Below are 22,617 nucleotides of genomic sequence, written 5' to 3' on the forward strand. Positions count from 1 at the left end.
CCATTTTTCCTACATTGTCTTTTGGGCCATTGTTATTAATGATAGGACTTTGGTTTCTTGAATCACTACAAGATGCTCCGAGTAGAAATAATCTTTTCATTCCTTCTAAGGTGCATGCTTGCTTGTTTAGAAGGGCTTTAGAACCAGGTTCATTGGAGGATGGTGACAAAATCTCAGAGGAATAAACAGAGTTTCCCTGACTGCATTCTGGTTACTAACTTTCCACGTGCCTTTTTTGTGTACTTTGTTCTGTATGCATAGGTGTTGGGGAGGAGGGTGTTATTCTGTCCTAGTTTGCTTTTCTCCCCTCCTGTGTCTGCTTCGATGCAGTGCAGTGAATGGGGACTGCTGTCTTGCTCAGGATAGTGAAGGGGGGGGGCTGAGAGGAAGGTCAGAAAGAGGCACAGCATGCAGTTCCATAGCTAGCATCTGATTGGCAAGGCACATGCTCATTCCTGGGTTAGCAACAACTGATTAATTTTAGGCACCTAGGTACCCGAGATTTTTCCAGACCCCCTTAGGGGTGAATCCAAAGGCCATTTTGGTTAGGGAAAGATTAGCAGTTACACAGTAAGACTTGAAGCACTTGATTAAAAAACATTTTATACATTCTAAACATTTTAGTATTAGAAAGAGGGAATTCCTGGCTCTCTGCAGCTATCTGGACAGACTGCATTTCTGTACAATTCTGGAGACAATAAGGTAAGGAAATTCAAACAAGAGTGCAAAGCCTGTACTATAAGCTGTACATAGAAACAGAAGCCCAAGTTACTAAAGAAAGAAATAAAAAATAATGAGATGACAAGAAGCCTACTGAATACTTCAGTGTTCAACAGAGCAAGAAAGTAAATTTTCCACAGAATAAAAATCTCAAGGAAGAAGGTGTGTGTTGGGGGGAAGGAATAAAGTTCAAAGGTGATGTGAACACACACCTAAACAGACTTCTAGTGAAGGCCATAAGACCTAAAATATAGGTGAATACAAGCATTAAATGACAAAGATTTTTAATGGCAGGATGGGCAAGGAATACCAAAGATTAGGACCAACCACTGACAAAAAGGAGGCAGGTACAAATAGGTAGACCAGATAGAGAAAAATGTCTATATTTGCTGACATTGTCTATATTGCTGTAAGAGAGACGTTTCAGGTTTGTACCGAGAGCAAAGTGTCAGAAAGAATCCATGAAAGCATCCTTACCACTCCACTTGCAGACTTTGTTTTCACATCCAGCTTCACCAACCCAAAACCTTAAGTAAAATAACAGTAAGTTATTAATACACACTGTTTGCACTAGAAAATTAAAACTTTAGTTATGCTGCATGGGTAGCAGCCAGGTATGGAACTTCATAAACACAGTCACAAAGTGTTTTGTACATAAAAGAAACCACTACAAACAGAAAGCAAAACTGTTTCCTTCATAATGCAAAAATAACTAGGAGGATTTCAGTCTCTTGATAACTTAAAATACATCTTCATGGAGCATCTCTGGAGAGACTCCACAGTCTCACTATACTGTATACTGGACAAGTCCTCACAAAACCTAAATTAAGCCTGGTACTATCCAGGTATCAAGAACTGGACCATGTGAAGCACCAATGTAAACCTAGCTTACCTAAAAGTCATTTCTGCTTCTTAGACCTGTATCTAAGATATGCTGGAGGGCTCCTCTTGTATTCTCTGGGTCTCTCTGTTCTATCTGGGCTTAGGGTTTTTATCTCATTGCCTGCATCATGTCCTCCCTGGGCCCTGACCTTTAAGGTAGCGCTACAAAAGAGTGTTAAGAGGAACTGGTAACCTCCTATTGACTCCCTTACAAGCAGGTTAAACCTTTTCAGATTTAACTAAGAATTTAGTCACTTCTGAAAAGTTATCCTGTCAGAAGTAAAGCACAGATACGACTAGGCAAAAAGCTGGAAAGCATGCACAATGGAGGCCAGTACACTGGTTTTAAAGTGGGTAGCTACCATATATACTCAAATATAAACAGAGATTTTTGAGCCAAATAAATGGCCCAAAAATGGGGGATCTCTGTTTATAATCAAGCTAACCCCATCCTGCAACCACTGTGGGCCTCCAGTACTGCCCTGGTGGTCCAGTGGAGTAGGGAACCAGAGTTGCCTCTTGGCAATCCTTCCCTCTTGGCAACTTTGTGCAACTAGCTCGCCTCTCCCTTTCTGGCCCCTCCCCTCCTGGTCTCCCTGCAGGTCTACCTTAGGTCCTCGGTGGTCCAGCGGTGAGGCGGGGCAGGAGCAATCCCTTTACGCTCCTGCCAGGCAGTCTCCATAGGGAAAAAATGACTACTGTGAGAAACCACGGCAAACTTCACAAGACTGAGTCTCACAAAGCTTGCCGTGGCATCTCACAACAGTAATTTTTTCACTAAGGAGACTGCCGGGCAGGAGCGTAAAGGGATTGCTCCTGCCCCACCTCACCGCTGGACCTAGGGTAGACCTGCAGGGGGATTGGAAGGGAAGGGGCGGGATAGTTGCACAAAGTCAACAGGAAGGAAGGATTGATGGCAGATGGCAGTTCCGGTTCCCTGCTAAACATGCACATACTATATTAAAAATCAGTCCTTACCAAATCCCTTGTTAAAAACATCTCTGGCAGATTTACCAAGGTCAACATATGTTGGAGGGATAGACATATCTGAAAGAAAAAAAAAAAAAAAAAAATTCACCATGAAGCCAGATAATTTTTTTATACACTTCAGGAAGTTTTATGTTTTAAATGAGCTATTGATACGCAGTGAACCATGGAGATTTATTGGCCCATTCACATAAATGAAACAGTGAAATTAAACTTAAAAGCTTTTTCCTTCTATCCCTCTTCCTCTGCTTTAGGCTCACCTCACCCATTTCTTCCCACAAACTGTCTGGCAGCAGCTCTGGTTACCATTCTTATTCCTCCCAACCCAAGCCATAATGTGCTAAATTATAAGTGCTCTGGTTCTAGTCCTTCCATTACTAGGATAATAATTTGAGGCTGAATGATCCTAAAGTTTGTCCTGTTTCGTTTTAGTAAGCAGAATTACTAACTGCTAGCTCACCACTGGCAATTCAAAATTAATGGCACTTTTAACATCTGAAGCAAGGCCCATATGAATAAAATGGGCCTGTGGCAATAACATGCACTAATCATTAGTAAGTTTGCTAGTGCAAGCAGCCTTGCGATACCTAATAGATAAAATGTACGTGTCAGACACTCATGCTTCCAGATTTCCCACAAAATAGCCACTTTTGCACCAATATGGCTTATGTAACAAGGTAGATCTGTCCTTTGTTGCATCTCACACTGATGGTGAGATGTACAAAAAGGCATATTAGCTTCTACGTTTGTATTCACATCCTTGGTCAAATATTTGCTTTATTTTAAATGCTTTTTTTTATTTTATTTATTGAATTTTTATATTAATACAATGATAACTTGATACACGAGATGAAGAAATTAAAATTAACAAAATAAGATATAAACAAGTAATATTTAACTCTTATTTAGCCCACAATATTTGGAGATCAAGGAAGGAAATAAATTTCAAATCAACTATTTAGATTATTAGAGTAACGACATAAGATAAACCATTTCACAACCAAATGGAAGGTCATATCTAATTAGTCATGGTAACCACACCTTCTTTAGAAGTACAGTAATAATTCCAATAACTGTTAGGGCTCAAAAAATAAAAAATTCTTATTTTGAAATAGCACATAACATTTTGAGGGAAATTTAAAAAGAAAAGTAGCCCCTAGAGCAAGAACTCTTGGTTTTAAGGTCAAGAATTCTTTTCTACGTCTCTGGGATTTTGAGCTAAATCAGGAAAAATTTGTACATTAGAGCCCAAAAACTTGTCATTAAGATGACGGAAATACAAACGCAAAATAAATTCCCTGTCACTTTCCAGGGCTACTGTAAGCATCAAGGTAGTTCTATAAGTCACAACCTCAAGGGAGTTTTCTAAATAAGTTGTTAAATCCATATCCACATTTTGGGCCAGATTCTGTATAAGGCGGCCCAGGAGGGGCGACCAATACAGAATCGGGCCTAGACTAATCCCAATTCTGTAACCGCTTCCGAGTTGGGGAGGGATTAGCCTTTGATCCGGGCTCAATGACGCCCGGCTTCCCAAACCGAGAGTGCCCGAATATTCCGGGTTCTCCCCCATGCCAGTTAAATAAAAAAGTTAGGCGCAGATCTCAAAATTAGGCTTCACTAGGCAACTGCAATTAAGGTACCTAATATAGGTGCTGTTTATAGAATTTGGCCCTTAAGAGTTTACTCAAGCTTGGTTAACTTACCATGCTAGCACGATAGCACATGCCAATTTGCTAACAAGCTACCATGAAATATTGTGGGACAGGAAATGGTATGGCTGCACACTATCTGCTGTCATGTCTTACATACTAAATATGGGAACTCTTACTGCATCCTTAAACAGAAGGTGCTAAGCCTGGGGTAGGCAACCAGAGTCCAAGGTCCACAACCTAGTCAGTTTTCAAGATTTGTACAAAGAATATAGATGAGATTTGCATGTACTGCTTCCAATCACTGGGTAGCCCATGATTACCCATCAGTGTTCTAAGAGCATCCACACTAATTGTGAATGCAGTTACACTCCTGCTGGAGCGGTAACATCCTTTAGAAAGGGCCACTGGTGCCGCCAGCAGCACAGTTATTCCATCTGGGCAGGCAGCCCCTGCAGCAGCCCGACGCTAGCCAGTGTGAAGGAGAGGGTTCTTGGAGGACTCCTTTAAAAGTCCATCCAACCGTGGTGCGTGGCCTGCAGTCACGGGTTCGGGGCCGCAAGTCTGAAGGGGCGTGGCCCAAAGGGGCAGGACACGGCCCCTTTTGAGCCCATTCGGAGGCTGTGAGGAGGTGGCAAAGGGCTCATACTAATTCCTTCCACCATGGGAAAAAGAAAGGCAAAATTACATTCTATACCTTTAGGAATGGGACCATTGGACCAGTACCTTTTGGCTCCTTCTTTGCCATAGTTGGAAGAGCAGGTAACTTTAAGCATGCAGTCTGCCTCCCTCTTTTCAGGAGAGCCGTCACCACCTCCTCAGTCATCAACTTTTGCTCGAAGAGTAGAGACACCCTCTAAGGTAGAGGATGCAACCTCTTCCTTACAATCTTGTGATAAAACTGAGCTTAATGTATTAGATCAGTCTGGGGGTGCGAGAACAAAAGGACTGACTCCTGTCCAAATGGTAATTAAGTTAACCCATGATGTTCTCCCCAAGGAGGAGAAAGAGGTCGCGGAAAGACTTAACATGTTCTTTTCGTCTGTATTTACAAGTGAAGACACAACCAACATACCGGAACCTGAGCAAATCTTCAACAGAAATAAAGCACAAAAGTTAACATCCATGGAAGTGAGCCTTGATGATGTGCGCAGGCAGTTAGGAAAACTAAAAACTGACAAATCCCCGGGTCCGGATGGAATCCATACAAGGGTTCTGAAGGAACTTAAGGAGGAAATAGCAGAACTACTGCAGCAAATTTGCAACCTATCCCTAAAAACAGGCGTGATCCCGGAGGACTGGAAGATAGCCAACGTTACGCCCATCTTTAAAAAGGGATCAAGAGGTGACCAGGGAAACTATAGACTGGTGAGTCTGACCTCAGTTTGGGGGAAAATGGCGGAAGCACTGATAAAAGAAAACATCAATGAATATTTTGAAAAAAACAAACTTCTGATAACCAGCCAACATTGTTTCTGCAGGGGGAGATCGTGCCTGAACTTATTGTACTTCTTCGAGGGAATTAACAAACGGATGGACAGAGGAGACCCCATAGACATCATATATCTAGATTTCCAGAAAGCCTTTGACAAGGTGCCTCTTGAACGTCTACTCCGGAAACTGAAGAACCATGGGGTGGACGGAAACGTGCATAGATGGATCAGAAACTGGTTAGAGGGTAGGAAACAGAGGGTAGGGTGAAGGGCCACTACTCGGACTGGAGGAAGGTCACGAGTGGTGTTCCGCAGGGCTCGGTGCTCGGGCCACTGCTATTTAATATATTCATAAATGATCTAGAAACAGGGACGAAGTGTGAGATAATAAAATTTGCGGACGACACCAAACTATTTAGTGGAGCTCAGACAACTGAGGACTGTGAAGAATTGCAAAGGGACTTGGACAAACTAGGGGAATGGGCGGCGAGATGGCAGATGAAGTTCAACGTTGAGAAGTGTAAAGTATTGCATGTGGGAAGCAGCAACTCGAGGTACAATTATAGGATGGGAGGGAAGTTATTGAATGAGAGTACCCAAGAAAGGGACTTGGGGGTAATGGTGGACATGACACTGAAGCCAACGGCACAGTGCGCAGCGGCCACTAAGAGAGCGAATAGAATGCTAGGTTTAATCAAGAAGGGTATTACAACCAGGACGAAAGATGTTATCCTGCTGCTGTATTGGGCGATGGTGTGCCCACATCCGGAATACTGCATCCAATATTGGTCGCCGTACCTTAAGAAGGATATGGCGTTGCTTGAGAGAGTTCAGAGGAGAGCGACACGTCTGATAAAAGGTTTGGAAAACCTTTTATACGCTGAGAGATTGGAAAAACTGGGACTCTTTTCCCTGGAGAAGAGGAGACTTAGAGGGGATATGATAGAAACTTACAAGATCATGAAGGGCATAGAGAGAGTAGAGAGGGACAGATTCTTCAAACTTTTGAAAAATAAAAGAACAAGAGGGCATTCGGAAAAGTTGAAAGGGGACAGATTCAAAACGAATGCTAGGAAGTTCTTCTTTACCCAACGTGTGTGGTGGAAACCTGGAATGCGCTTCCAGATGGCGTAATAGGGCAGAGTATGGTACTGGGGTTCAAGGTTCAAGAAAGGATTGGACAATTTCCTGCTGGAAAAGAGGATAGAGGGGTATAGATAGAGGATTACTACACAGGTCCTGGACCTGTTGGGCCGCCGCTTGAGTAGAGGCATTGCTTAAGTTCTTATGACAAAGTTATCACTTTAAATGATATATGGCTTATTGTGAATAGAATTGAATATTCATTGCAGAATAGTTTTGAAATTGTGTCAGTTATCCGCATATACTTCAGTTAAAGTAAATGAGCATGAAAATCAAATAACAGAGCTAGGAAATAAACTAGATAAATTGAATCAATCTGTGGGTAATTTACAGAGTACTGCTCTTTCTAATGTTAAAGATAGTATATTGTTTCATGCTAAGATGGAAAGAATGGAGAACTATATAAGAGTCAGGAATCTTAGGTTCCTAAATTTCCCTATTACACACTACATATCTCCATTGGAACTAGTAAGAATGTATATGAGGGAGATCTTGCAATATGCTAATGCGGACACATTTGAACCTGATAACCTCTATTACATTCCGAGGGCTTCCAAGGAAGAGGCAGATGAGGGGGAAATTGATAAATTAGTTTCACCTGATAGTTTAGATTTGTCTCAATTTTTAGAGTCATTTAAAGACACAATTACAGAACAAGCTACACTCTTGGTAGTTTTCAAAATAGAGCTAGAGAAACAAACTATTTTGAAATTATATTTTACTAAAAACAAGCTGTTTTGCAGCCAGCGAGTGATGATTTTCCCCAATGTCTCTAAACAGACTCAATTCAAAAGGAAGCAATTCTTAGCGCTTAGGCCTAGAGCTTTAGTGGTGGGTGCGACTTTTTTAAAAATTTCCTTGTAAATGCCTTATCTCATATGCAAGTGATAAATATGTCTTCTTAGATCCAGTCCAGTTAGTTTTCTAAAAGATAATTCTGTGCAAACAGTATCTTAGGTTTTCATTTTGTTTTTCTTACTAGGATGCACCCCCTAGTGGAGCAGGAAGGCACGCATGCGTGGAGCAGCAGAGCAAACTTAAATCTTCAATCAAATTTGCTTGAAAATGCTTCCGCATCGGGGCTCCGTAGATGACGTCACCCACATGTGAGAATATCATGCCTGCTTGTCCTGGGATAAAGATTTAAGCCACACTCTGCCTGCCAAGAAGTTAGTTTTTATTTACTAAATTTAACCTGCTAAAGATGGTACTAGCGGCCAGATAATGTGGACTAGATCATTGAATTATTTGTTTCTTTAGATTGCTTTTTTTTATGCTGATGACTGTAATTGATATTCTTTTATGTTTGTTATATAATTTGTAACAAATTAATAAATAAATTTTTTTTAAAAACATCCTTTAGAAAGCAAGCCATATCTACCTTCTGCCCCCCCCCCCCCCCCGAGCTCTTTACCAGAAGGTCACTGGTGTCTAGTGGGGAGCAGAAATAATCCCCAGTGACTCCTACACCACCTGTAGCCCAGGATCAAAATGGCACCTCTGACCCCTAGCAACAGTATCACAATGATACTGTTAGAGGTCAAAGGCACCATACTGATCCCAGACAACTAACACGTCAGAAGTGACTGGAGATCAATCTTGCAGCCTGCTAAGCACCAGAGACCCCAGCTAAGACACAATGGCTAACTTTATAAAGCTGGAAGACACGTGCTAACTTTATAAAGTTGGAATTCTCAACCCAATCCCCAGTCATTCACATTTTAAGATTTCCAAAATAAACAAGCATAATAGAGATTTGCATATAATGAGGCAGTGCTTGTAGATCTGTTAAGCATATTCACTATGGAAATCCTAAAAACATGATTGGCTTTGGGAGGTGTTTCTTCTCCACCAACATATTAGGCACATTGCCAACAGCAGAGTTCCAGTATCAGTAATGCTCCTAGTTATTGTATAACCTTTGCACTTACCATATTAGATTTTGAATCTAATACATAGAAAGTGCAAAAGATTACTGTATTTTAGTAGTCAAAGATTTCCCAAAGCGTAATAAAAGAATTTTGCAGAATTAAATTTCTTAACTATATAAGTAGAGCAGGGGTTCTTAACCTAGTCTTCAGGACACACCCACACAATCAGGTTTTCAGGATGCTAGAAGTTCTTTTTTACCCAGAGGGTGGTGGACACATGGAACGCACTTCCGGAGGAAGTGATAGGCCAGAACTCGGTACAGGGGTTCAAGGAAGGTTTGGATAGGTTCCTGGAGGATAAGGGGATAGAGGGGTACAGATAGAACTTGAGGTAGGTTATAGAAGTGGTCAGAAACCACTTCACAGGTCGCGGACCTGATGGGCCACCGCGGGAGCGGACCGCTGGGCGAGATGGACCTCTGGTCTGACCCAGTGGAGGCAACTTCTTATGTTCTTATATTCATTGTAGATATTGTGAAAACCTGACTGACTGGGTGTGCCCTGAGGACCAGGTTAAGAACTAGTGGTCTAGTAGAGTAGAAACTTGAATAGCCAACCTTTCCTTATTCTGATCATCTGACATATCTGACAGACAACCCCCCCCCCCCCCACCACGATGTTATTGCGTTGCCATTAAGAAACGTGGATTCGCTTTCTGTTTTCCAGTGTAGCACAGAGGGAAGTTTCACATCTAAGAATCTGATTTGGACCCAGAATGCTGCTTTTACTGCCTTTGTTTATGCATTGTTTGAGGGGGTTAGCACTGTTTTCCTAACATCAGACTTTTTACTTACTCAACAATGGGTCGGTCCTGTTTATGTTGGATAATCAAGACTGTACTTTAATATGTTAAATTCAGATTGCCTCCACATTAACAGATAAATGTCTGGCGCACTATAAGCTAAATTTCTTGGAGAATCTTGGGAGGCTATATAATGACAGAAAAAAACCAAACATTTGACAACTGTAAGCTAACCTACTTTAACAGATTAGTAAAATCTACACTACCAATAAAAAGTTATTTATTAGTGCAGTGTCCCACAAACTTTCCTGAGCTGCGGCACACTAAATGTAAAGGCCGCGGCTCGAGGCATCCAGAAGTGCAAAAATGTCAGCATGATGGCATACTTACACACATGAAGGCCCTCCAGACAGGCCCTCAGAAGGGGGTGCCAGCAGGGAAGAGGGTTGGCATGAAGGAAAGGCGCCGGCTGACTGTTTACAGGACGTACCTCTCACCATGAGAGAAACGTCCTGTAGGTAGTCAGCTGGCGCATTCTCCTTTCCAGTGTGCCATGGCACACCTGAAATCGCAAGAGCACACAGTTAAAGATACACTGTATTAGTGGCTAGCCATAGCAAGTTGTAAAATGCTCCATGCCCTCAAACATTCAAATTGGTCTGAATAGGATCAGTTAAAATATTTTGCAGTGCAGCTATGACCAACAGCAGTGCAAGCAGTTTGTGTGCTTTAATAACAATCAGAATAGATATGTTTCTACATACACAAAAGCTTATTTGCCTTAAAGACAAGAATAGCAGAAACACTGTGCGGCAGCATCAATTGTTTTACCAATAAGATACCCATAGCCATTGAACTAAACTTTTGATTATATTCTACATAGTTTTTCAAGTCAACACAAAATTATTTAGCTTCCTAAAAATTTGTTTTTTTAGGAATAAAAGGGCCCTAGTACAAGCAGAATAAGTGACAGAAGGCATGAACCTCCAACTAGAGAATGACATGGGGACAATTTTTTCCCCATCTCCAAGGGAACTCATTTTCCTGACCCATCCAGTTGTTTTCCTGTCCCTACAAGCTCTGTCCTCATCTGTCCAAGCCTCAAACACTTTAAAATCATAAGTGTTCGAGACTTGTGCAGTTAAGGCAGAGCTTACAGAAATGAGGCAAGGACAGCGACAAACTCATGGGGATGGTATAGGGAAATTGAGTTCCTATGGGGAACAGGAAAAAAATTTGTCGCTGTGTCATTCTCTACCTCCAACCACTAGGAAAGATTACATTATTGAGTCTCCTTGTACTCAAATCAATTTAAATTCTTATGCCTCACCCTCACAAGAGTGACAGCATAAGAAAATAATTTTACAGTTATGCTTGGCTCTTTATGCAGTACCTTGAACAAATAAAACAAATGCATTATCAGCATATTATCTTATTGCTTTAATTGCTCAAAATCCAGTGACACTAAAGCCAGATTATTAATTCATTAATACAACCAAGAAAACTAGAATAGTTAAGATGCATTAAGACAAGCTGAAAAAAGTCATACCAAGATTGAGGCTACAATGGTGTGAAAATCCATGTGTTCAAAATATATCATACAGATCATTTTACATAGAGCCGAAGATTCCTAAAGTCCCTCCCCCCTTTTTTTTGTTCCAATATGAGAAAAAACATGCACAAGTTAAACCAATAAAATGTCTCCAGATATTTAAGCACTTGTACAAATCAGTACGTTTGGCAATTTTAGTCTACTTATTCTAAAAACAAAAACTGTATATTGCAGCAAAACAGTACTAAACTAATACATTTGGAAATACATAAATGAAAATCGCCGCGCATAAGACAAACTAGATACAAAGACCATCCCAGAAAGTTTAAGCTACTCGGCCATTTTGACCTAACCCTGGGAACATGCATCAATTGACTTCCGTGCTGAAAGTTAATGAAACTACTGTACTACCAATGTTATAGAAATCTAAAGCCAGCTTTCACTTCCACCCTCTCCTACACGCTTATCGCTTTGGGACAGAAAAAAGTAAAAAAAAAAAAAAAAAAGAAGAAGGTCGGCTAATTAGCCCAGTGCGGAGTGGGTGGGGCCAGGAATCGGCGAGGAAAGAGAACACGTGCCGGAGCCGCCCTGCTCGTACCGAAAGACAAGGGGACCCAGAGTAGTCCTAGTCCAGTTTGTACCGAGGGATGGAGCCCAGCTCCAGCATGCGAGGGTAGCACGCGGAATAAAGCCCGATATAACCCATCTCACGTACCAGCACCCGGGTAAGGTGCGCCAAACGAACAGACATCCCTAATAAAGAAAACAGCAAGGATGCGACGCTAGGCAGTGGGCTCACAAGTGAGAACCACTCTACTCCCTCTCTATAGCGAGCCGGGCCTTGTATGTTAGGCTAAACGATAGGCCTAACCCTGCCGCCACACATTTTTTTAGGGACAAGTTTCTCCTGCTCCATCGGCGACTTTTACTTAAGCACCCCACTTTGGAGCTACAGTAGAGGCCAGCTACCTAGAACAGAGCTTGGGTAGAGTCTAAAACAGCAAAGGCGGCGCCGGTTCTTCCGGTGCTTGCAGGCTGCTGGAGGGCGAAGTGAAGGAGACGCTGTCTTCCTACCGAGACTATCATAACCTGGGACAACTAGGACCCCTGTCAGAGAGAGGCGGGGGGAACGAGAAAAATGAGGCTGCCACTTAGCGCCTGTTCGACTGAACCAAACATAAAACAGAACGCGCCTGCACCCTGAGGTTTAAGAGTAATCCCTTTCCTAGCTATAGACACAATGAATGCCCACTGAAAGAACAGCCAGAAAAACAGAGCTCCAGGCTTGGTGCTCTGAGATCAGGCTTTTTCTACGCTACCTCGATCCTGGAGGTGTGGCTTAATAGTGCTTGATTTACAGAACCGACGTCAGAAGAGGTCAGGTTTCAGTTACTCGCCGGGACAGGATTTACTTGTAGGGGCTGCAGCCTGGCGGTGATGTCACAAAAAGCTAGGCACAGGAAGCGGTATGCTAACAATTTGGGAGAGGGGAGGGAGAAGGGGTGAAGGACGTTCCCTACTGTCGGATATCAGCGCCTTACAGCCAAAAAAGCTATCCCACTATGCTTTGCAAGTTAGTGCTATGAGACCCTAAGGGTTACTCTGCAGCTGTTGGTGGAAGAATGAGAATGGAACAGCACACTACGATCCTTTAGACTATTTTTTTCTCACGGGATTCTAGGCGAGTATATAAATTTCAATCTCTTGTCTTCGAGTGTTATCAAACAGCTATCCCAAAAAGAGTCATTTTTTAAAGACGTTATTGCATTGCTATAGCAAATGAAACTGCATGCAATATTTATATTTTTTTTTGTTTTATATCGTTAATAAATTAAGCTGCTGTAGCGAGTCTAAGGTTCAGCATTGTGGTGATGGCAGAGGGCTTAGTGGATGTTATTTAATTCGTTTTCTTTCCCGTCCTCCCCAAAGAGCTCAGAAAGGGTCACAAGTCTCACAACCCACGCAGAAACCATGGTATTCAGCTAGCATCCCACTATCCACAAGGAAAATGCTGTTTTCCTTGAGTTTCAGCTGTTCATTGCACAATAACTATGCAAAGTTTGTTTACTCGGTGCAGAAAATATTTTTTTAAATCAGATATTCACTGGTGGTGACAGTATTTCAGACAAGATAGGCATTGAAAATTTAGGCTAGGGTTTTCAAGGCTTACATTTTTGGCCCCTACCTTTCACGAGAATTGTGTCCACAGAGGTGCCTTATGATGCCTAATGCTACTTCTGGCGTTAACCACACTTACAGTGGTGTTAGGCATTGTAAGGCGCATCCTTAGGCATGATATTGATGCTCTTTTTGTAGGCACCTTCATTTTTGTTAATGACATTTTAATTGGTTTTTATTTTGCGCAACCAATTAGTGTGCCAATTAAGCCCATTAAAACCAATTACATTAGGCGGTGGTAAGGTACCTACCACTGCCTAACTTAGGGCACTGTTTTTAGAATCTGGTCCAAAATGTAGACATACTAGATCGGGGGTCGGCAACCCGCGGCTCCAGAGCCGCATGCGGCTCTTTTCCACCTCTGCTGCGGCTCCGGTAGTGTGTCACGCAGGAATGCAGCTTACAAGTCCGGCGTCGCGGCGGGAAATAGCCATGCTGAGCAGTGAGCTCAGCACACACAGATGAAAGCCTTGCTTGCTGATAGATATAGAGCAGTATTTCTGAACCTGCACACAGCCAGCCTTCCCCTGATGTCAGTTCTGACATTGGAGAGAAGGTTCTGGGCCAGCCAATTACTTCCTGGCTTGCTCAAAACCATCTTTTCAACATCAGAATTGACATTGGGGAAGGCCTGTGGGCTGGCCACACCTGGCCCTTCCCTGTTGTGGCAGGGGTGGGAATGGCACATGTCTGGGGCAGTTAGGAATCAATGGCAGCTATGACTTTGTGGGAAGGGAGGGCAGGCAGAGAGAGGAAGAAAAAGATGGATTCATGTAGGGACAGAGAGAGATGTTGGTTGGGGAATGGAATGAGGTCTAGAGAAGAGGAAGCATGCATAAGGTGACCATTTATTTTTTCCATCAAAAGGGGACATCTATTAATTGTCATCACCGCCCATAATCCTGCCCTAGCCCCGCCCCCAATTTCTTCCATTCATTTTTCATGCACACAATATCTTATTAATTCATAATGGTAACCATAAAATTAAAAAAAACTACAAAGCACACTATACACATAGAAAATGTTAATTATCATTTATATTTGGGTGGTTTCAAATATATCAAGGCAGATGACTTTAAAATATGCAATGTCCCCTTAGTAACTATATAAAAAAAAAGACAAATATAGTGGAAAATATAGACAGCAGATATAAATTCTCAAAACTGACACATTTTGATCACTAAATTGAAAATAAAATCATTTTTCCTACCTTTGCTGTTTGGTGATTTTATGAGTCTCTGGTTGCGTTTCCTTCTGACTGCATCCTTTCTTTCTTTCTGCACTCAGGCCCAACAATTGTCCCTTTCTATTCCCTGCCTCCTTCCTTCCCATGTCCTTAGTGCCCCCCAGTGCCTCCTTCCCATATCCTTAGTGCCCCCCAGTGCCTCCTTCCCATGATCCCCCCACACTGCCTTCCAGACTTTGTGTCCCCCCACTGAAGCTAACCTGTCTGTCTACCTACCTCCTTCCTTCCCTCCCTGTCACTGTAAAAAAAAAAAAAAAAAAAAGCCACCCTGCCCCGCCGCCGACGCTACTACTCTACTTCTTACCTCCCTGCTGCTGCTGGCAGTCGCTGCCCAGAAGCCTTCTTCCCGACATCAATTCTGATGTTGGAGAGGACGTTCTGGGCCGACGATTACCAGCAGCAGCAGCAGGGAGGTAAGAAGAAGAACAGCGGCGGCAGATGGGGTGGATTTAAATCGGGCGCCCATCTTCCCAGCTGCATGTCCAGCCCTGGTTCCTCCTCCCGCCCTAGCTATGAGTAGCAGAAGGAGCTAAGAGTGACGCCTTCTTTTCTCTTCTCCCCCAATCAGAGCTAGAGGGCAGACCCTTCTATGACTCTCCCCACCCCAGGAACTGTTCTGACCAATCAGCACTGAAAGGGATTGAAGACCGTTCGTCACTCAGCCCTCATCTCTGCCCTTCTTTCCCTCCCTTCAGCACTGCAAGAGGCCAGAAAAAGAGGCTTTTTTTTTTGCGCGCAGGGAGGGACAGGAAGCGATCGCCTGTCCGGTTGTCCCCGCACACACCTTCAGGACGCTGTCCCTGTAAACGGGACATTTCGGCGTCCCGAAGCTGTGTGTGGGGACAACGGGACGGGGGTCTGAAAATGGGACGGTCCCATTCAAAACGGGACGTATGGTCACCTTAAGCATGCAGGAGGCAAAAATAAATATTGGATGCACAGTCAGAAGGAAGTACAACCAGAGACTCATGAAGTCACCAGACAACAAAGGTAGGAAAATGATTTTATTTTCATTCAATTTAGTGATCAAAATGTGTCAGTTTTGAGAATTTATATCTGCTGTCTAAATTGTGTATTATATTTGTCTATTTTTCTATAGTTGTTACTGAGGTGACAGACATTGCATATTTTAAAATCGCTTGTCTTGATCTCTTTGAAAAAACCCAAATATAAATGATAATTAACATTTTCTCTACATACAGTGTGTTTTTTAGGTTTTTTTTTAATTTTGTGGTTACCATTGTGTATTAATGAGATTAAATTGTGTGAATTTGAAAAATGGATGGAAGAAATTTCATTAAAATTAGTACTATAATTATGAGGGGTGGAGTCAGGGGCAGAGTTTGGGTGAGTCTGTGGCAGTGCTTGGGCAGAGGTAATAAGAACATAAGAATAGCCTTATTGGGTCAGACCAATGGTCCATCAAGTCCAGCCCGTTCTCACGGTGGCCAATCCAGGTCACTAGTACCTGGCCAAAACCCAAGGAGTAGCAATATTCCATGCTACCGCTACAGGACAAGCAGTGGCTTCCCCCGAGTCTCTCAATAACAGATTATGGACTTTTCCTCCAGAACTTGTCCAAACCTTTCTTAAAACCAGCTATGCTATACACTCTTACCACATCCTCTGGCAACGTGTTCCAGAGCTTAACTCTTCTTTGAGTGAAAAAAAATTTCCTCCTATTGTTTTTAAAAGTATTTTCCTGTAACTTCATCGAGTATCCCCTAGTCTTTGTAATTTTTAACGGAGTGAAAAATTGATCCACTTGTACCCGTTGTACTCCACTGAGGATTTTGTAGACTTCAATCATATCTCCCCTCAGCTGTCTCTTTTCCAAGCTGAAGAGCCCTAACTGTTTTAGTCTTTCCTAATCGGAGAAGAGTTCCATCCCCTTTATCATCTTGGTCGCTCTTCTGTGAACCTTTTCTAGCACCACTAAATCTTTCTGGAGATAAGGAGACCAGAATTGAACGCAATACTCCAAATGAGGTCACACCATGAAGCGACATAGGGGCATTATAACATTCTTAATCTTGTTAACCATCCTTTTTAAATAATTCCTAGCATCCTGTTTGCTTTTTTGGCTGCCGCCGCATGTTGGGCGGTAGGTTTCATCTTATTGTCTACGATGATACCCAGATTATTTTCTTGGGCACTAATCCCCAAGGTGGACCCTAGCATCCGGTAACTATGATTCAGGTTATTCTTCAAAATACAAAAATGATACAAAATACCACTTCCAGAGAGTATGTGTTCAAAATTAGTTCTACAATGATTATATCTACTCAGGAAAAGGCCTCAGAATAGGAGCTTACGCAAAGTCCTATCATGGACTAAAACTTCAGCGTAACTACTCCTTGCTCCAATCATTGGCCTAAAAACACCTGAGGATATATTCAGCACAGTCTGCTCCAGGTTTCAATAAATATAATTATTTAACTTTTTTAAAACTTTTTCTAAACTTTTTTAGAACCTTTATGTATACTATAACTTTTTAACGAACTATGAATACATCTCTCTATTAGTTTGCAAGAGAGTTTGACAACTTTGCACTTATCTTAGATGTTGTCATATTTAATTCAAGGATTGCCTGTAGGTTGCCAAAGGTTGCCAACGTGGCCAGCGTTTCGTGGACATATCACTCAGTCCACTGCTTCAGGGCCGTGGGCAAAAACATGCAGGCATCTACAAGATAATCAAATAATCACTTAAAAATCATGTCAGTAGAGATATTCCTATCATAAGCTATACAACTGACTTACAGTTCCGTTGAAAGCTGCTGAAGGCTTACAAACAGAGGAAATATGGCACCGGCAGTGCTATTAATACTCGAGCCTCAGCGTGCTGACTAGGCAACGTCCCGAACAAACTGACGTCATCCTCCCCGACATTAACCCTTAACAGGGGAGTTTAAAGGCCAGATACAGTTACATACATTTAAACTGCATAACTGGACAAACTGACGTCATACTCCCCGACATTAACCCTTGAAAGGGGAGTCTAGATTAAGATGACCAAAACATGGGTCAGATATATCGACGATATTTTTCTAGTTTGGAATGGTGGAGAGAATGAATTACTTCAATTTTTGGCATATATGAACACGTCACCCTAAAGTTAAGTTTACCTATACATATAGTGATAAACAGATCTCTTTTCTTGATGTTCAGATCACTATTAAAGATGGTATATTCACAACGGAGGTTTATGTGAAACCTACAGATTGTAATTCCTCCCTCCTTTTCTCCAGTGCGTTTTAACAACTTTGAACAGTTTAGTGTCATCTGCAAATTTAATCACCTCACTCATTCCATTTTCCAGATCATTTATAAATAAGTTAAATAGCACTGTTTACTCTCTTCCATTGAAAAAAATGACCATTTAACCCAGGGGTGCCCACACTTTCTGGGCTTGCGAGCTACTTTTAAAATGACCACACATTATTTATACTAGTGTTTAAGCCCGTTAGATTAATGGGTGCTAGAATATAGTTGCAGACTGAAAACAATTTACTAAAAATTTACTATGAGAACTTTTATATCCATTGTATGATTGATTTATTATAAGTTTTTCAATTTTTCCTATTTGTTGTTGCATGTAATGGGCTTAAGAAATTTTTAGATTTCCCATTTGTCCAGCAGGTCTGTTTGCCATTGGGGCATATAGGTGCAATTTAAAAACCCGAAGTGACTGAAAAATATATATATTTTTAAAAATTATTCTTAAACATTGTAAATGACAGTATTTTATTGTAAAATGCTCTCCCGTTCCTAACTATGCATACAAACAATCTCAATTACCTAAAACCTCCGTCAACTGAATATAATACTCATACTTCCCAGTCAACATAGGAAACCCTGTGTAAATCAAGGGTGTAAAGGAATGCTTGGTGCTCAGATGCTTTTCTGTTTGGTGGTTCTATTATGTGCATGTGCAGGCATGTAGTTTAAAAGTGTGCATGTGTAGTTAAGGGTTTTATTAATAGTATGAAAATAATTTTTTATTGTTTTTATGTTGTATATCTATAAAATGTCCTTAGACAATATTCCTTGTAAAGATTCTGTTTGAGTTAGGTAATAGTTTTCCTTGGTTAGGGCCATCTACAGCTGTCATCAGAAAATCTGAAAAACTTCTAACTCTAGAAAAAGCTACATATAAATGGCCATGGCTGAATACTGGTTCTTGTAAGTAAATGCCCACTATGTTTATTATTTATATTCTGGGGTTTTTTCAAAGAGGTCAAGGCAGATGACTTTATGCAATGTCACCTCAGTAACAACTATACAAAAATAGACAAATATACCCCCTCCCTTTTTACTAAACTGCGATAGCAGTTTTTAGCACAGGGAGCAGCACTGAATGCCCCGCGCTGCTCTTGACGCTCATAGGCTCCCTGCGCTTAAAACCGCTATTGCGGTTTAATAAAAAGGGGCCATAGTGCAAAATATGAACAGCAGATATAAATTCTCAAAACAGACATTTTGATCACTAAATTGAAAATAAAATCATTTTTCCTACCTTTGTTGTCTGGTGATTTCATGAGTCTCTGGTTGCACTTTCTTCTTCTGACTGTGCTTCTAATATTTCTTCCCTTCTTTCAGCCTCCTGTATGCTTCCTCTCCTCCAGACCTCATTCCCTCCCCCAGCTTTTTCTTTCTCTTTCCCTGCTCCCTCCCCTTTCCTTCTCCCTGACCCCCTTTCTTTCTGTCTGTCTTTCTCTATCCATGCCTTTCTTTCTTTTTCCCTGCCTGCCCCCTTTTTTTCTTTGACTCCCTTTCTTTCTTTGTCTGTCTCCCTGCCCCCTTTCTTTCTCTCTCCATGCCTCCTTTCTTTCTTTGTCTTTCTGTCCCCCCTTTCTTTCAGTCTCCCTGCCCCCCTAAGCCACTGCCACCAAATTCTGAGCTCTCCCTGCTTCCCGATGCCGTAAATAGGACAGCAGAAGCGTCGGGCCCACCATCCTTCCCCCCCCCACCCAATGTCAATTCTGACATCGGAGAGGAAGTTCCGGGCCATCCAAGCAGCGATTGGCTGACCCAGAACTTCTTCTCAGGGGGAGGGGGATGCTGGGCCCAGAGCTGCTGCTGTTCTATTTACGGTGTCAGGAAGCAGGGAGAATGTGAAGGCAACGTGAGTCTATCATGGAGACTGGGATGGGCTCTGAGAACAACTTGCATTGCGCCTTCGTGATCTACTAGTAGATCACGATCGACCGTTTGGGCACCCCTGATTTAACCTTACTCTCTGTTTTCTATCCGATAACCAATTCCTAATCCATAATTGAACTTTGCCACCTATCCCATGATACTTTAATTTATTCGGTTGGTATTTGTTAGGCTTAGGGGGTACTTGGCTTGAAAAGGTTGAGAAACACTGAGTGTCTGAAAAAGCACAGTTACGTACCGTAACAGGTGTTATCCAGGGACAGCAGACAGCTATTCTCACATGTGGGTGATGTCATCCGACAGAGCCCCAATGCGGACGCCTCACAAGCAGACTTGCTTGAAGAAACTAGAAGTTTCGAGTCGCCCGCACCGTGCATGCGCAAGTGCCTTTCCGCCCAGTGAACCGGGCGCGTCTCCTCAGTTCAGATAGCTAGCAGAGAAGCCAACCAGGGGAGGTGGGTGGGTTGTGCTAATAGCTGCCTGCTGTCCCCGGATAACACCTGTTACCGTAAGTAACTGCTTTATCCCAGTACAAGCAGGGAGGTATTCTCACATGTGGGTGACCTCCAAGCTAACCAGAATGGGATGGTGGGAGTGTTGGCAACTTAGGAGAATAAATTTTGTAATACTGTTTGGCCAAACTGTCCATCCTGTCTGGAGAAAATATCCAGACAATAGTGAGAAGTGAAGGTATGAACCGAGGACCAAGTAGCAGCCTTGCAAATTTCCTCAATAGGTGTAGATCTGAGGAAAGCTACAGAAGCTGCCATTGCCCGGACTTTATGGGCTGTGACTTTACTGTGAAGGGGTAATCCAGCCTGGGCATAGCAGAAAGAGATACAAGCCGCCATCCAGGTGGAGATGGTACGCTTAGAAATAGGATGGCCCAACGTATCCTGAAGACGAATGAGTGGCTACAATGATGGTGCCGGGAGATGAACTTCGGATTCCTGAATCACGGAGAGACACTACAGGGACCAGACGGACTCCACTTGACCAACAGAGGTAAGAACGTCTTCGGACACCGACTAGCCCACCTACTTCGAAAGGCTTTAAACTAGGTAAGTCGGGGGTGGGTACCCACTTTTACACCAGAGCAGTAAGTAACAATCCTGATGTGGTGAACCAAAACTCCGCTTCTAAGTCTAAGGTAAGTACCCTTACTGCAAAAGAATTGCTAGGAGTCACTTTAACTCAAATGGGTGGCTCTCTGCATGAGCTTAGTAAACAAAAAGAGTGGAGAGCTATGTATGTTAACGCACACAGCCTAGGGAATAAATTTCTAGAACTGGAAACAGAAATAGTTAATGCAGACCTAGACGTAGTAGCAATTTCAGAGACATGGTTCACAGACTCTCATGGGTGGGATATAACTATACCAGGATACAACCTGCTTCGCCAAGACAGAGAGGGTAAGTTAGGAGGAGGGGTAGCACTTTACATCAAAGAAAACATCAAGACAACCAGAATCACGGATATCAAGTATACTGGGGAATTCATCTGGGTAAACCTGGCCAGAGGCGGAGAAAAATGCCTGTATCTTGGTGTGATGTACAGACCTCCAAGACAATCGGAGCACAAGGACATTGAATTAATTGAAGACATTGAGAATATCACCTTATGGGGAGACGTTGTTCTGTTAGGAGACTTTAACATGCCTGATGTAGATTGGAACACACTCTCAGCGACTACTTGTGATAGCAGGAGAATATTAACGTTCATGAAGGGAGTACGGCTCAAACAATTGGTATTAGAACCCACTAGGGCCCAGGCCATCCTGGACCTGGTACTTACAAACGGGGAAAGCGTCTCAGAGATCTCGGTGGGAGAACCGCTAGCCACCAGTGACCATAACATGGTATGGTTCAACCTTAGGAAAGGCTTCCCTAGATCACAAACAAAAACAAGGGTACTCAATTTCCGGGGCACTGACTTCACACGCATGGGAGACTTCGTCCATCAGACGCTTCAGGTTCAAGAAGTAACGGATAATGTGGAGGTTATGTGGTCAACCTTGAAATCGACCCTTCATGAGGCAACTATCCGCTACATAAAATCAGTAACTAAACAACAAAGAAAAAAGAAACCCCAATGGTTCACTGATGAGGTCTCGTACCTCGTCAAGGATAAGAAAAGAGCGTTTCTCTTGTACAAACGCACGGGGGAAAAAGAAGCAAACATTGAATACAGGACAAAGTCTGCAGCGGTCAAAACAGCAGTCAGGGAGGCCAAACTTCGAATGGAAGAAACTCTAGCGAAGAACATTAAAAAAGGGGACAAATCCTTCTTCAGGTACATTAGCGACAGGAAAAAGAACGCAGACAGGATAGTACGCCTTAGAACGCTAGACGGGAATTATGTGGAAACAGATTCTGAAAAAGCCAAACTACTGAAACATTACTTCTGCTCAGTCTTTACCTGCGAGGCACCAGGGCACGGGCCACGGCTGGAAGCAAAAGAAAGCAAGGAAGACCCATTTCTGAATTTTGAGTTCACACCAGCTAATGTTTACAGAGAACTTTCAAGACTCAAGGTGAACAAAGCCATGGGACCGGACAATTTGCACCCAAGAGTGCTCAGAGAGCTGTGCGATGTTCTGGCGGAACCGTTAGCCATGCTCTTCAATCTCTCCCTAAGTACGGGGAGAGTCCCCCTGGACTGGAAAACAGCCAACGTCGTTCCTCTGCACAAAAAGGGTTGCAGAGCAGAGGCTGCAAATTATAGACCAGTGAGTCTCACATCAATAGTGTGTAAACTCATGGAAACTCTACTTAAAGGTAAATTAGATACGATAATGGATGAAGGGAATCTAAGGGATCCCTGTCAACATGGATTCACCAGAGGCAGGTCATGCCAATCCAATCTTATAAGCTTCTTCGATTGGGTGACAGGAAAGCTAGACTCGGGAGAGTCTCTGGACATAGTGTACTTGGATTTCAGTAAAGCTTTCGACAGTGTCCCACACCGTAGACTATTAAACAAGATGAAA

At 42.6% G+C, this 22,617-nt stretch overlaps 1 protein-coding gene across 1 annotated transcript in view; it reads right to left on the reverse strand.

Moving 5' to 3' along the window:
- The window catches only part of VDAC2 (voltage dependent anion channel 2), a 48,303-nt gene extending 36,163 nt beyond the window's left edge, over positions 1-12,140 (reverse strand). Inside the window, exons 1-3 of the mRNA XM_033941475.1 lie at positions 12,012-12,140; positions 2,581-2,649; positions 1,198-1,247 (exon numbers count right to left, since the gene is read on the reverse strand). Of these exons, the coding sequence (XP_033797366.1) occupies positions 1,198-1,247; positions 2,581-2,647 (117 nt within the window). The 5' untranslated portion in view covers positions 2,648-2,649; positions 12,012-12,140. The remainder of the gene's footprint in view (positions 1-1,197; positions 1,248-2,580; positions 2,650-12,011) is intronic.
- Positions 12,141-22,617: the final 10,477 nt, after the last annotated feature.

The sequence above is a fragment of the Geotrypetes seraphini genome, chromosome 4 (assembly GCF_902459505.1).
Source record: "Geotrypetes seraphini chromosome 4, aGeoSer1.1, whole genome shotgun sequence".
Classification (NCBI taxonomy): domain Eukaryota; kingdom Metazoa; phylum Chordata; class Amphibia; order Gymnophiona; family Dermophiidae; genus Geotrypetes; species Geotrypetes seraphini.